This window comes from Capricornis sumatraensis, chromosome 1 (genome assembly GCF_032405125.1).
Source record: "Capricornis sumatraensis isolate serow.1 chromosome 1, serow.2, whole genome shotgun sequence".
NCBI lineage: Eukaryota > Metazoa > Chordata > Mammalia > Artiodactyla > Bovidae > Capricornis > Capricornis sumatraensis.
In genome coordinates, this window is record NC_091069.1 from 242,936,121 (window position 1) to 242,949,509 (window position 13,389).

At 34.7% G+C, this 13,389-nt stretch overlaps 1 protein-coding gene across 1 annotated transcript in view; it reads left to right on the plus strand.

Moving 5' to 3' along the window:
* The window catches only part of ACAD11 (acyl-CoA dehydrogenase family member 11), a 114,879-nt gene that overhangs the window by 49,809 nt on the left and 51,681 nt on the right, over positions 1-13,389 (plus strand). The window contains exons 6-9 of the mRNA XM_068988579.1: positions 4,888-5,029; positions 5,374-5,495; positions 7,338-7,444; positions 9,023-9,149. Of these exons, the coding sequence (XP_068844680.1) occupies positions 4,888-5,029; positions 5,374-5,495; positions 7,338-7,444; positions 9,023-9,149 (498 nt within the window). The remainder of the gene's footprint in view (positions 1-4,887; positions 5,030-5,373; positions 5,496-7,337; positions 7,445-9,022; positions 9,150-13,389) is intronic.

A 13,389-nucleotide genomic window follows, 5' to 3' on the forward strand; every position in this document is an offset into this window, starting at 1 on the left:
ATTTATTTCTTCTCTGATCTTTATGATTTCTTTTCTCCTGTTTATTCTTCTTTTTCTAGTTCCTTTAAGTGTAAAGTTAGGTTGTTTGAGATTTTCCTTTCTGATTTAGCTTTTATAAGTGTAAATTTCCCTCTTAGAACAGGTTTTGGTAAATCTTATAAATTTCAAATCATGTTTTCATTTTGTCTTTAGGTATGTTTCTATTTCCTGTTAGACTTCCTCAGTGATGCATTATTTATTGTTCAGCCTCTATGTGTTTGTGTTTTTTGCAGTTTTTCTTTTTTTGTAGTTGAGTTTTAGTCTCACAACATTGTAGTCAGAAAAGATGCTTCACATGATTTCAGTTTTCTTAAATTTACTGAGGATTGTTTTGTGGCCAGCATATGATCTCTCCTGGAGAACGTTCCATGTGCACTTTCAAAGAAAGGGTATTCTGCTGCACAATATTCAGATGAATATTCTATGTATATATCAATTAAGTCCATCTTTTCTAATGTGTCATTTTAGGCTTATTGATTTTCTGTCTGGATGATCTGTTCATTATGTAAGTAGGATGCTAATGTCCCCCACTAATGTTGTGTTACTGTTGATATCCCCCTTTATGTCTGTTAATATTTGCTTTATGCATTTAAATGTTCCTATGTTGGGTGTATATGTTGTTACATATATGTACAATTATATTTTCTTCTTGGATTGTTCCCTTTACCATTATGTACTGTCCTTCTTTGTTTCTTGTAACAGTCTTTATTTTAAAGTCTATTTTGTCTGATATAACTTTTGCTACCTCACCTTTTTTTTTTTCCACCCCCTCACTTTCAGTCTGTGTATATCTTTAGATCTGAAGTGAGTCTCTTGTAGGCAGCATCTATTTGGGTCTTGTTTTTATATCCATTCAGCTACTCTGTGTGTTTTGATTGGAGCATTCAGTACATTTACATTTAAGGGAATTATTGATATGTATGTTATTATTGCCATTTTGTTAATTATTTTGGAGTTGTTTTTGTGGGCCTTTATATTTCCCTTTCTTCTTCTTTTGTTCTCTTGTGATGTGATGACTGTCTTTAGAGTTATATTTGGATTCCTTTTTCTTTTTGTGTGTATATATGTTATAGATTTTTGGTTTGTGGTTACCATGAGGTAAATAGTTGTATGAGTATGTGTATTATTTTAAGTTGCTGATACCACAATGTCAAATGCATTTTAACCACCCTGCATTTGTACTCTCCGCCTCTCATGATACTGTTATTTATATCATATTTTACATCTAAATGGTTTCTGTATTCTTTACGTGTTTATTGTTGATATCAGTGGTTTTACTACTTTTATCTTTTAACCTTCCTGATAGCTTTGTGCATGGATGGTCCTGGGATTTTTTCCAGACTACTGGAAGGCAGAGCAACTCTTGGAGTCTAGTTGCAGGATCCAGGGATTCTAGGGCTGGTGTCAGATTACTGCCAGTGGTAGGTGGGTTTCTGACACAGAGGCTGGGGTATCCAGAAGCTTGAATTGGCCTGCTAGTGGGCAGAACCAGGGCTAAGTTTGTCTCAGGGGAGGGTATGGCCTTTTGGTCAATGATCTGGGTCTGCAGGCTGCAGGATTGTGATTTTTTTGCATCTGGTGCCTACCCATGGTGGGTGGAGGAAGTTCCTGGGCCCTCTGTTGGTAAGGGCTGTGTCCAGAGGCAGCTTCAGGCTCATGGGGTCTTCAGGCAGCCTGTCTGCTGATGGATGGCCCAGTTAGTTGCATGGCCTAAGGTGTCCCAGGACTGGTGACTATAGTTTATTGGGGCATGGCTGGGTCCTAGGGCTAACTAGAGGGAGGATTCCGCAATGACACCTGCCAACACCAATGTCCACATGGTAGAAGGAGCTCCCTAGAATGGTTGCCACTGGTGTCTTTGTCCCCAGGGTGAGCTGCAGTTGCCTCCTACCTCTCTGAGAGACTCTCTGAAACCAGCAGTTAGATCTGACCCAGGTCCCTATGAAATTATGACTTTTATTTTGAGATCCTGGAAGGTGTGAGATTTTGTGTGCACCCTTTACAAGTGAAGTCTATATTTTCCCCAGTCCTCTGGTACCTTCCAAAAGTAAGCTCCACTGACCTTCAAAGCCAAATAAATGCTCTGAGGGTTCATTTTCCTGGTACAGGACCCCTAGAATGGGGAGCCTCACATGGGCTCAGATCTCATACTCTTATGGGAGAACCTCTATTGTGGAATTATTGTACAGTTTGTGGATATCCACCTAGGGGTATGGGACTTGACTATATTGCAAGTCCACCTGTCCTACTCATCCTGATGTGGTCCCTTCTTTTGTCTTTAATTGTAGATGATCTTTTCTGGTAGGTTCTGGTCTTTTTCATCAGTTATTGTTCTGCTTATCATTGTTATTTTGATGTGCTCATGAGAGGAGGTGAACTCATCCCAGATAGGTTATAATAAGATAATGGGTATAATTCTCTGTGCTATACAATATATTCTTGTTGCTTATCTGTTTCATATATAATAATTTGTATCTGTTAATGCCATATCCCTAATTTGCCCCTCCCCCTTCCCTTTCCCCTTTGGTAACCACAAGTTTGTCTTCTGTATCTGTGTCTCTTTATGTTTTATATGTGCATTCATTTGTGTTACTTTTTAGATTCCACATGTAGATTATTTCATACAGTATTTGTCTTTCTCTGACTTACTTTACTCAGCAAATATTCCTTAAGTCTCTCCCTGTTGCTACAAGATGGCAATATTGCATTCTTTTTTATGGTTGAGTAATATTCCCTTATGTATATACCATGTCTTTTTAAACCAGTCATCTGTTGATGTATACTTGGAATCAACCCAGTTGTGGCTAGTTTGTTTTTAATCTACATGCACTATAAATATTGTGGCTGATTATCAACAAAATGAAGCTTCTGTTGAGCTGGATTAAGTTTAGTCGCTCAGTTATGTCTGACTCTTGTGACCCCATGGACTATAGGCTTCTCTGTCCATGGCATTCTCCAAGGCAAGAATACTGGAGTAGTTTGTCATTTCCTTCTCCAGGAGATCTTCCCAACCCAAGGATCAAACCTGGGTCTCCTGTATTGTAAGCATCTCTTTACCAACTGAGCCACCAGTGAAGCCCATAGGTCAGTTGTGCAGAGGAAGTGCTAGTTTTCTTTGGATGTTAGGAGCACAGAAAAAACAGAATGGTATGGACAAAAATGCATCCAATCCTTTTTTTTAAGCAAATTTAACTGATAATTCAGTATAATCACAACCATAAAAAGTCTTATGAAGTCAAATCATGGAGGAAGTAATGATCAATTTTTCCATAGTCATAATAGAAAATTTTTTATTGCCTGTCATATGCCAGGCTCTGTACTTATTCATTGGATAAATACATTTTAGCCACCTACTGTGTGCTAGGTACTTAAATAGACTCTGATAAACAAAATAGACATATTACCTACCTTTATTTCATATTCACACTAACTCTACACCAGATATGTTATGGTTACTTAAATTGAAAATCTGAAGTGTTAACTAGTCCAGAACTGCAGAGTTAACTGTCCAGAATTACATAGCCAGTAGATGATGGAGGGCTTCCCTCATGGCTCAGCTGGTAAAGAATCCACCAGCAATGCAGGAGACCTGGGTTCAATCCTTGTGTTAGGAAGATCTCCTGGAGAAGGGAACAGCTACTCACTCCAGTATTCTGGCCTGGAGGATTCCTTGGAATGTATAGTCCATGGGGTCACAAAGAGTCAGACATGGCTGAACAAGTTTCGCTTTCTTTCACTAAATTGTAGAGCTAGGATTTGAATTCAGGTCTGTGTGGTTCCACAGACCACATTTTCCTTAAAGCTACAATAATGTGTACAAATATGTGACTGAAGTAAGGGAGTACGAACACATACAAAGATACATAAAGGCATGAAATGCAATAATATGCATTGCCTAAATGAACTCTGCTGTTTTATATGGCTTAGATAATCTTGGCTAAATTGTTGCTGCAGTCTCCTCTTTGCTCCCCTACAATCTATTCAAAACATAGCAGCTAGTGACCTTAAAATACAAATCCTATTTAGTTACTCTTCCTGTACAGACCCTCCAATGGAGTGCCTCCTCCCATATCCCATCCCTCCTACCTAACTTGAAGCAACCATAGTCATTGTTATCAGTTTGGTGTGTATTCTTTCAACTCTGAGTATTCATTTGCAACCTTTTTATTTAAATAGGATCATAGTACACATATTATTCTGCAGATTGCTTGTATTTTCAGTTGAATGCCCTATGTTCCTAACATAAAAATTTATATTCCTTTGATATATATTGTTACAAAGTAGCATGAGGAAAGCTGTTATTGATTCCAAATTACACAACTCTTTTATCATGTTACTATATGATGATTGATTTTATATTCATAAAACAAGCAGCATCTTTTATAACAATTACCTTTTTGTATCTGCAGCATAAAATAACTTACTTTAAAAAATTACTGTTTCCATAGGAGTGAAATATTTGTCATGTTGCTAGATTCATTATTAGAGCATAGATTCTTAAATTATAAGTAATTGTTAGAATTTCTTCTTTTATCATAGTTAACTTCCAGTCAAATATTTTCAACTGCTCTTGCCTCCACTCTTTAGTAGACATGTTAAGGCTATGTGAAGTAAAATGAAGAACTGAGAGCCAATCATGGAAGCAGGGGACTTGGCTTTACTCATTCCAGGCTATTAAAATTAGTTATTTGATAAGTGAATTGTGCCACTGTGGGTAAAAACTGCAAACTACAGCTTCACATTTGCTTTTGATGGAAAATATGATTTTCAATATATTCTATTTCATTTTTTCCTTATTTTAGTTCTTTTGGATTTAATATATTAAAATCTTTTTATTTTTAATTACAGTCTCGAGTTATAGCTGTGCTTGATTGGGAGCTTTCAACCATTGGTCATCCTTTGTTAGACTTGGCTCATCTCTCCATGTTCTACTTTTGGCCAAGGACTGTTTCATTGGGAAATCAAAGCCATCATTTGCAAGAAAACATAGGTATGAAAACATAATGTTGCCTAAATTTCTATTAAGGTAAAATTGTATTTCTCTCCATAATTAACAAAAGATAATTTTATAATCTTAGATAACCAGCTTTTATTTGTTTCTTGAAATGTTTTTAAATCATCTTTATCAATTTTTTTAAAGTGTGCCATTCCACTTTTAGTAATTTGTGACAAAATGTAATTATTTCTATATAGTATCCTTTTGGAAATAAATACTTGGAGCATGTTTTGCTTTGTAGAAAATGGTTTTATATTCAATTTTATATGTATTATAACATTTAAAATTATTCACCCTGACATTTTTATTAAAGTTCATGGTATGTACTGTTTTTATAGGGATACCATCAATGGAAGAACTGATTTCAATATATTGCCACTGCAGGGGAATTAATCCTAATCTTCCTAACTGGAATTTCTTTCTTGCCCTTTCATATTTTAAAATGGCTGGAATAGCACAGGTAATTAATTTTTTAGCATGTGTTTCACTGTTACTTACTGATGTACTCTTGAAAATATTTTTGGTTTTGGGGGGTGTTACATTCTTTTTTTTTTTTGGCTTGGCTTGGCTTGGCTTGTGGAATCAATTCCCTAACCAGAAATTGAACCCAGGCCCCTGACAGTAAAAGTACAGAATCTTAACCACTGGACTAGAGAATTCCCTTATATAATATCTTTAGATCAATTTATTTTCCACAATGACAAATACCAAACATGAATAAAATATAAATCCAGAGTTTACAGAATAGGAATTTGGCAAGGGAAAAAGTTGAGTAGAAAATGTGGTATAATAGACCAAAAAGATGGAGGAAGGGAGAGAGAAAGACATAATGACAAAAAGAAGAAAAGCATGTGAAAATTGGTTATTTCCTGAATATCAATATAAGAAAGAGCTAAACTCTAATGTGATATCTGATTCAGATTGTAAAGCCATTTATTAATCAGGGCTGATGGTGAGGAAAGAATTATCATTGTATTTCCCAAAGCCTAGCACAGTACCTAGCATACAGAAGCCTCTTAATTATGTTTTTGAGTGAAGATAAGCAAATTGTCTTTTTTCCTAATAATATGACAAATTTTGAGAGAAAGTTGAATATAATTACAGTTTTTTTTTAAATTTACAGTTTAAACAAATGCATTCTTCATTATACTACCTCGTTAAACTAATTTTTCATTAACCTAAGTTTGAATCTTTGTTTATTTAAGAAATTAAGATGCTTCATCACTGGCAAGGGGTTAGGATTTATAGGAAGAACAAGTAAATAAGAGATTTTAGAAACAAAGGGAATGGGAAAAAAAAGATTAAGGAAAATTATGGTTATTTTTCCCTGTCCTCAGAGTCCATGCTGTCCTCCAATACTTGAAATATCTTCTAAGAAATTGTTGTGTTACATCTCATCCTGTAGTTTAGAATCATATTAATCATATTAATTAATCTTGTTGCTTGGATGGATTTCTCACAATAAGATTTATGGTATGTTTCTGTATTTGTCAGTTTCCACAAGAAAGATACCAAATAGGCTTTCAAATTAAAATGGATTTTCATTTCAAATGAAAACTTGACATGGTTTATGATTGAAATTAATATGTCATAAACTACTCTATGTCGTAAACTATATAGTAGTAACTTTAGAGATGATCATAAACATTCCATATTAACTAGAAATGTGAAATTGGATTACAGTGTTAATATTGTACAAAGAATTATATACAGAAATAAACTAATGAAATTCAGTTGATACTGTTTGGGGCAGGGAACCAGAGAATATATTATGATGGAGGCACAGAATAGGGAGAGGTAAGAAAAAAAAAAAGTTGAGCATTCCACTAACACTATTCAAAGGAGAAGAGTTTCACCTTAATTAAAGGTCCAAAAAAGGGGATATAGTATTCTTAGAAGTCATTTCATTGTCTTCTTTTTGTTTTGTAATTTTTAATTTTATTTTGATTTCTTTAGTTTTTTTTTTTTCTCCACTATGAAAGTAGAACAGTGATCTTTAGAGATGATATAACTTGCCAATTTGGTATCTTTGGTAACTGCTGAAGTAATTTTGAAGTTTGGTTTGATTTCCAGCTATAATTCTGTTATGATTAGAGTATGTTAGCCAGAAGATAAGCATGTAATACTTTCATTTGGAGTGGCATGATTTTTCCTGCATGTAAATTAATAGAATTGATAGTCTGATTTATATCTTAGTACTTTGTAAGTTTAGTGATTCACATAGCTGGGAAACTGGGAAGACTGGATAACTGAAGAATACTTTTCATTGAATTTTAATCACTTTGTGTTAATTTACTTATAGGGTATTTATAATAGATATCTTCTGGGAAATAATGCATCTGAAAATAGCTTCCAGTATGCCAATGTTGTGCAACCTCTGGCAGAAATTGGATTGCGGCTCTCAAAAAGGCAAGCAAAATATAGATTCCGTGTTTAATTCAAATAGAGCCTGTATTAGGTATGTGAGGGTCATAAGCTTTAGAAGGATAGGGATTGTTTTTATTGCTTACAACACAAGGATTACTGCTGTCACCATGGTTATTCTTTTTTTCTTTTTTTTTTTTTTAGTAAATCTCTTTTATGCTTGAAAATAAGTTGACTTCACATATAAAGAAATATCAATTTAATATTAAGAGGTTTCTCTTTTGCCAAGTGGAATTATAAACTTTTAAGGATATTGATAAAATTCTGAAATGTTCCCTTCTAATGTTTGTTACTTACATATACCTATTTAAAATTACGTATTATATAAGATGATTTATTAAGCTTAAAAATGTTGCTCTCTTCCACCATCAAATTGCATGAAACTGTATTCAGACATTTAAGCATCTTTTAATTCATATGTCCATTAGTGGGGCACTTCTGAGGCATCTAATACACTTTTTCAAACCATACCTCCATCTAACAAGTGTGATGCAAAGGGAGGGTAAATTAGGGGATTGAGATTAACATATACACACTACAATACATAAAATAGATGATCAACAAGAACCTACTGTATAGTGGAAGAAACTCTACTCAATATTCCCATAGGCTTTATGGGAAAAAAAAATCTGATAAAGAATAACTATATGTATATGTATAATTGAATCACTTTGGTATACCAGAAACTAACACATTGTAAACCAACTACTCTCCAATGTAAAATAAAAGTTAGAGGGAAAAAAAAAAAAAACAACAGTGTGATATATAGCACTTACTGAATGCATGAATCATGTTGCCCCTGGAAATTTTGCCCAAGCCTCAAGTTTCCATGACATCACCTTGAAAGTGAAAGTGTTAGTTGCTCTGTGTGTCTGACTCTTTACGACACCTTGAACTGTAGCCCTCCAGGCTCCTCTGTCCATGGAATTCTCCATGCAAGAATACTGGAGTGGGTTGCCATTTCCTTCTCCAGGAGAACTTCCTGACCCAAGGACTGCACCCAGAGCTCCTGCATTACATGCAGATTCTTTACCGTCTGAGCCACCAGGGAGGCCTGACATCACTTTAGGACCATTGTATTTTACACTTCATCTTATACATGAATATTTGTGATCTCTATAACATAATAAATGACAGTGCTGCTCTTCATAATGATCTTTAAAGGTCTTACTTATAATGACATCCTGCAATTGTATTTGTGAGGCAAATACTGAGAGTGTCTAATTCTATTTGTGTCCAATTTCTTTGCCTTCTTGTTTATATATTTTGAAAGGTGAATTCAATAAAGATTTTAAACTCCCATTGATTGAGGTCATGCCAGGCTATGTTTTCTCCAAAAAGTGCTTTAAGCACTAAAGTTTAATGTTCAAAATAAAGTGATTCTGCATTCCTCTCATAACCATAAAGGTTAAAAAAAAAAAGCTCCAAAATACGGAAGCTCTATCTGAGAGATATTTATGGGGAATTAGGGGAAGACTTCACATTCTATTCAGAAATCTGTAATAATGATTTTGGACATCTTTGTAACTTTTTTCTTTCTTTGTAATTTTTTTTTAAATAAAGATCTTTCAGCACTGCACTTCCACAGACTGATACTACCCGTCAGTTGTTTGTACAGACTAGGACAGGTCAGGAAGTTCTTACTAGGGTGAAGCAGTTCATGAAACAACATATCCTCCCAGTGGAAAAGGTAAGTATTCTATAAATAAACAGAATGTATTTGCGCTTCAAGACTATTGATGAATTACTTCTGTTATCTCTTCTTCTAGGAGTACCCTGGTATCATTTCTTTGCAGTCAATCCTTACCTAGATGCCCCTTCTCACCTTAGCACTGAACTGCTACAGAGCCTAATCCTGAAAAATTCCAAGCTTCTTTAATATGCCAAGGGAATGCCACATAAATCTGTGGAATTAAAACTAAGTCGAAGGGAATTAGCTGTTTGTAAAGTTAAGATCTTTGAATAGAGTAAAAACATTACTTTGAGGGTCTTTTCCTAAGGCAGTGGCAGCCTTTTTTTTCTTTATGAGCCCCTTTGAAAATTAAAAGGAGTTTATGTTAAACAAAAAGGGCATACCCAGAAAATTTTGTATATTATTTGAAACTGTATATGGCTACTACCACTATTCCCCTCACAGGCTTCTGTTCTAACGTGTTCAGGTCAGTTCAGTCGCTCAGTTGTGTCCGACTCTTTGTGACCCCATGAATCGCAGCACGCCAGGCCTCCCTGTCCATCACCAACTCCCAGAGTTCACTCAGATTCACGTCCTTCAAGTCAGTGATGCCATCCAGCCATCTCATCCTCTGTCTTCCCCTTCTCCTCCTGCCCCCAATCCCTCCCAGCATCAGAGTCTTTTCCAATGAGTCAACTCTTTGCATGAGGTGGCCAAAGTACTGGAGTTTCAACTTTAGCATCATTCTTTCCAAAGAAATCCCAGGGCTGATCTTCAGAATGGACTGGTTGGATCTCCTTGCAGTCCAAGGGACTCTCAAGAGTCTTCTCCAACACCACAGTTCAAAAGTGTTAAGTTTCAGTAAATTCACTGAGAGTAGAGAAGCAATGTGACACACTCATTCATTCAGTTAACAAATAATAATTGGGTACCAAGTAATGGATTAGGCACCTAGCAAGCCATTGAAAGTAAAAGGAAGAACAAGAAGACAGGTCTTTTTACTCCTATAGAGCTTATACTTTAGCATGAAAGAAAGGCATTAAGAGATGATAAATGCTGTGAAGAAAAGATAAAAACTATTATGACTGTATAAGGCATTCCTGCCTCAAATTAGGTGGTCTTGGACAAATAACTTTATCTCTCAGAGGCCCAATTTCTTTATCTACAGTATGAATAGGTATGACTATGTACATAATTAATTCCCATTTAAATCTTCTGTGATTCTGAGAGCTCTAGAGCTAGGTGAGACAAATTAAATAGGAAACTGAAAAAGACTAAAATTCTTTCAACAAAAATTGTCAGTGTTGATATGTGTTTATAGAGCAGTTACTATTGTTGCTTGAATTATATGAATAATTATAATATTTTTAGTGAAGATCCAGAGTAAGATGAATTTGGCTCACAGTGTGGAATATAGCTTAATATGAAGAAGTGCTTTCCAAAATAGTCACTTCTTAAATGTGGTCAGTGGTTAAGGTATCACTTTGCAGACTTTCTGCTCTAGTTAGTATATATACAATTTTGAGTTTTAAAATTCTGAACTTCTGATGACCAGAATGTAAGACAGTACTATAAATCTTTTTTTTTTTAATGGTAACTTTATTTTTTTTATTTTTTTTTTAAATTGGGAAAATTTTATTTTTTATTTTTTTATTTTTTTTAATTTTAAAATCTTTAATTCTTACATGTGTTCCCAAACATGAACCCCCCTCCCACCTCCCTCCCCATAACATCTCTGTGGGTCATCCCCATGCACCAGCCCCAAGCATGCTGTATCCTGCGTCAGATCTTGTAGAGGAAAACATAGGCAGAACACTATCTGACATGAATTGCACCAATATCCTTTTGGATCCACCTTCTAGAGAATGAAAATAAAAACAAAAACAATTGGAACCTAATTAAACTTAAAAGGTTTCGCACAGCAAAGGAGAAAACCATAAAACGAAAAGACAGCTCACAAAATGGAAGAAAATATTTGCAAATTATGGAACCAACAAGGGATTAACCTTCAAAATATACAAACAGCTCATGCAGCTCAATATCGAAGAAACAAACAATGCAATCAAAAAATAAGCAGATCTAAGTAGGCATTTCTCCAAAGAAAACATGGCTGAAAAGCATATAAAAATATGTTCAATATCACTACTTATATTAGAGGAATGCAAATCAAAACTGCAGTGAAGTATCACCTCACACCAGTAAGAATGGCAATCAAAATCTACAAACAATAAATTGTGGAGAGAGTATGGAGAAAGCAGAAACTTCCTACACTATTGATGAGAATGTAAATTGGTGCAGCCACTATGAAGAACAGTATGGAGATTCCTTAAAGAACTAACAGTAGAGCCACCCTATGATGTAGCAGTCTCACTCCTGGGCATATATTCAGAGAAACTCTAATTCAAAAAGATACACCCCAATGTTCATAGCAGCACTGTTTCTAATAGCTAAGACATGGAAGCAACCTAAATGTCCATCAACAGATGAATGGATAAGGAAGATGTGGTACATATATACAATGGAATATTACTAAGTCATAAAAAAGAATGAAATAATGCCATTTGCAACAACCCGAATGGACCCAGAGATTATCATGCTAAGTGAAATAAGTCAGAGAAAGACAAATGTCATATGATATCACTAATATGTTGAATCTGAAAATATGATGCAAATGAACTTATGAACTTATTTATAAAACAGAAACAGATTCACAGACTTAGAAAACAAACATGTTTACCAAAGGGGAAAGGTGAAAGAGATAAATTAGGGATAAATTAGGAGTTGGGGATTAACATATATATATTACTATCTATAAAATAGATAATCAACAAGGACCTACTGTATAACATAGGGAACTCTACTCAATGCTCTTTAATAACCAATATGGGACTGAAAAAGAATATGTATATGTATAACTGAATCATTTTTCTGTAAACCTGAAACTAACACAACATTGTAAATCAACTCTACTCCCTGTAAAATTAAAATTTTAAAAATAAAATTCTGAACTTTGAGGTATTAAAAAGAAAATACACCACTTTGAGTTGAAGATGGCAGACTGAAATCTTGGACGAAAATCCCCTTGAATTAACAATAAATTTTTTAAACTGTATTTTTGAAAGCACAAAAATAGGAAAAGTGCACATCAGGGGACTAAAGGTTTTGAAAAGAGGATGGAAATTGGATTTGGAAAGCAGGATGGATCATACCAAAGACTAAACCTTAATAGAAAGCCACATTTCAGGAGAATTTCACAGTGAGAGAGGTCTTTAATACAGGTGGTAACCAATTTTTCCTTTTTACAATGGACCCCCTATGATTGCCTGTTACAAAGACCAAGAATGAGAAGAGGAAGAGAAATCAAGATATTTGATTGAAGAATAAACCTGTAATATGTGGGCTGGTTTCTAACACTCCTGGGTAGCAGCAGTGATTGCTCCATACAAAAAGCTGCCAGAGTACTCTAAAAAAGCAGATGATTTGTTTCCAGAAAACCAGGGCTTCAAATTATAGTTAGTGCTCCAGAGAAGAGTTCTCCACTTTTTTTTCCCCAGTGGGGGATTTGTTGTAGACCCCAGCTTGCCTATCAGCCTACCTGATTTATTCAAAGGAGAGTCAACTGGCAGAGGAAACCAAGTAGCCTTGTTCTTTCATTCCTAAATGTAAATGACCAATCCAGGGAAGCAGAGAAGAGGTGTTACAAGTTGGATCATGATACATCTGCTGAAGCTCATCTCATGCAGCTACTAAAATATTTACAAAGAATTTTCAATAAAATGCTTTGTGATAAATTTAGAAAAAGCAGTCTGTAGTTTTCAAGGAAAGGTTTGTGAACATTTTGTGTGGCAAGGAAAGCCATAACCATTTTGTTAGCACATTTTTCAAATTTAAATTATATCTAATGAGAGCTTTTTCTTCCTTTAAAAACTTGTACTAACATCTGTAAATGTTTTATCCTGTAGAATGATTCTGAACAGTACTAATCCCTGTCTCTGAACACACTCATTTGAAATGATGCTTGGAGAAAAGTAATTAGCTTTTTCGAAATAGAAGGAGAGAAAGCCTATAAAATTCTGTCCACTATTTTTATAACTATATTTATAAAAACTAGAACAGTCATATCTAGAAATTAAGATTCTATCATATAATATGCTAACATCTTAATATTATATATCTTTAGTAGTAAGACTCCTGATGATTTTTTCTTAATACTTTATATATCTTCCCAACTTATAACAGGAAAAAAATAAGGTTCAAT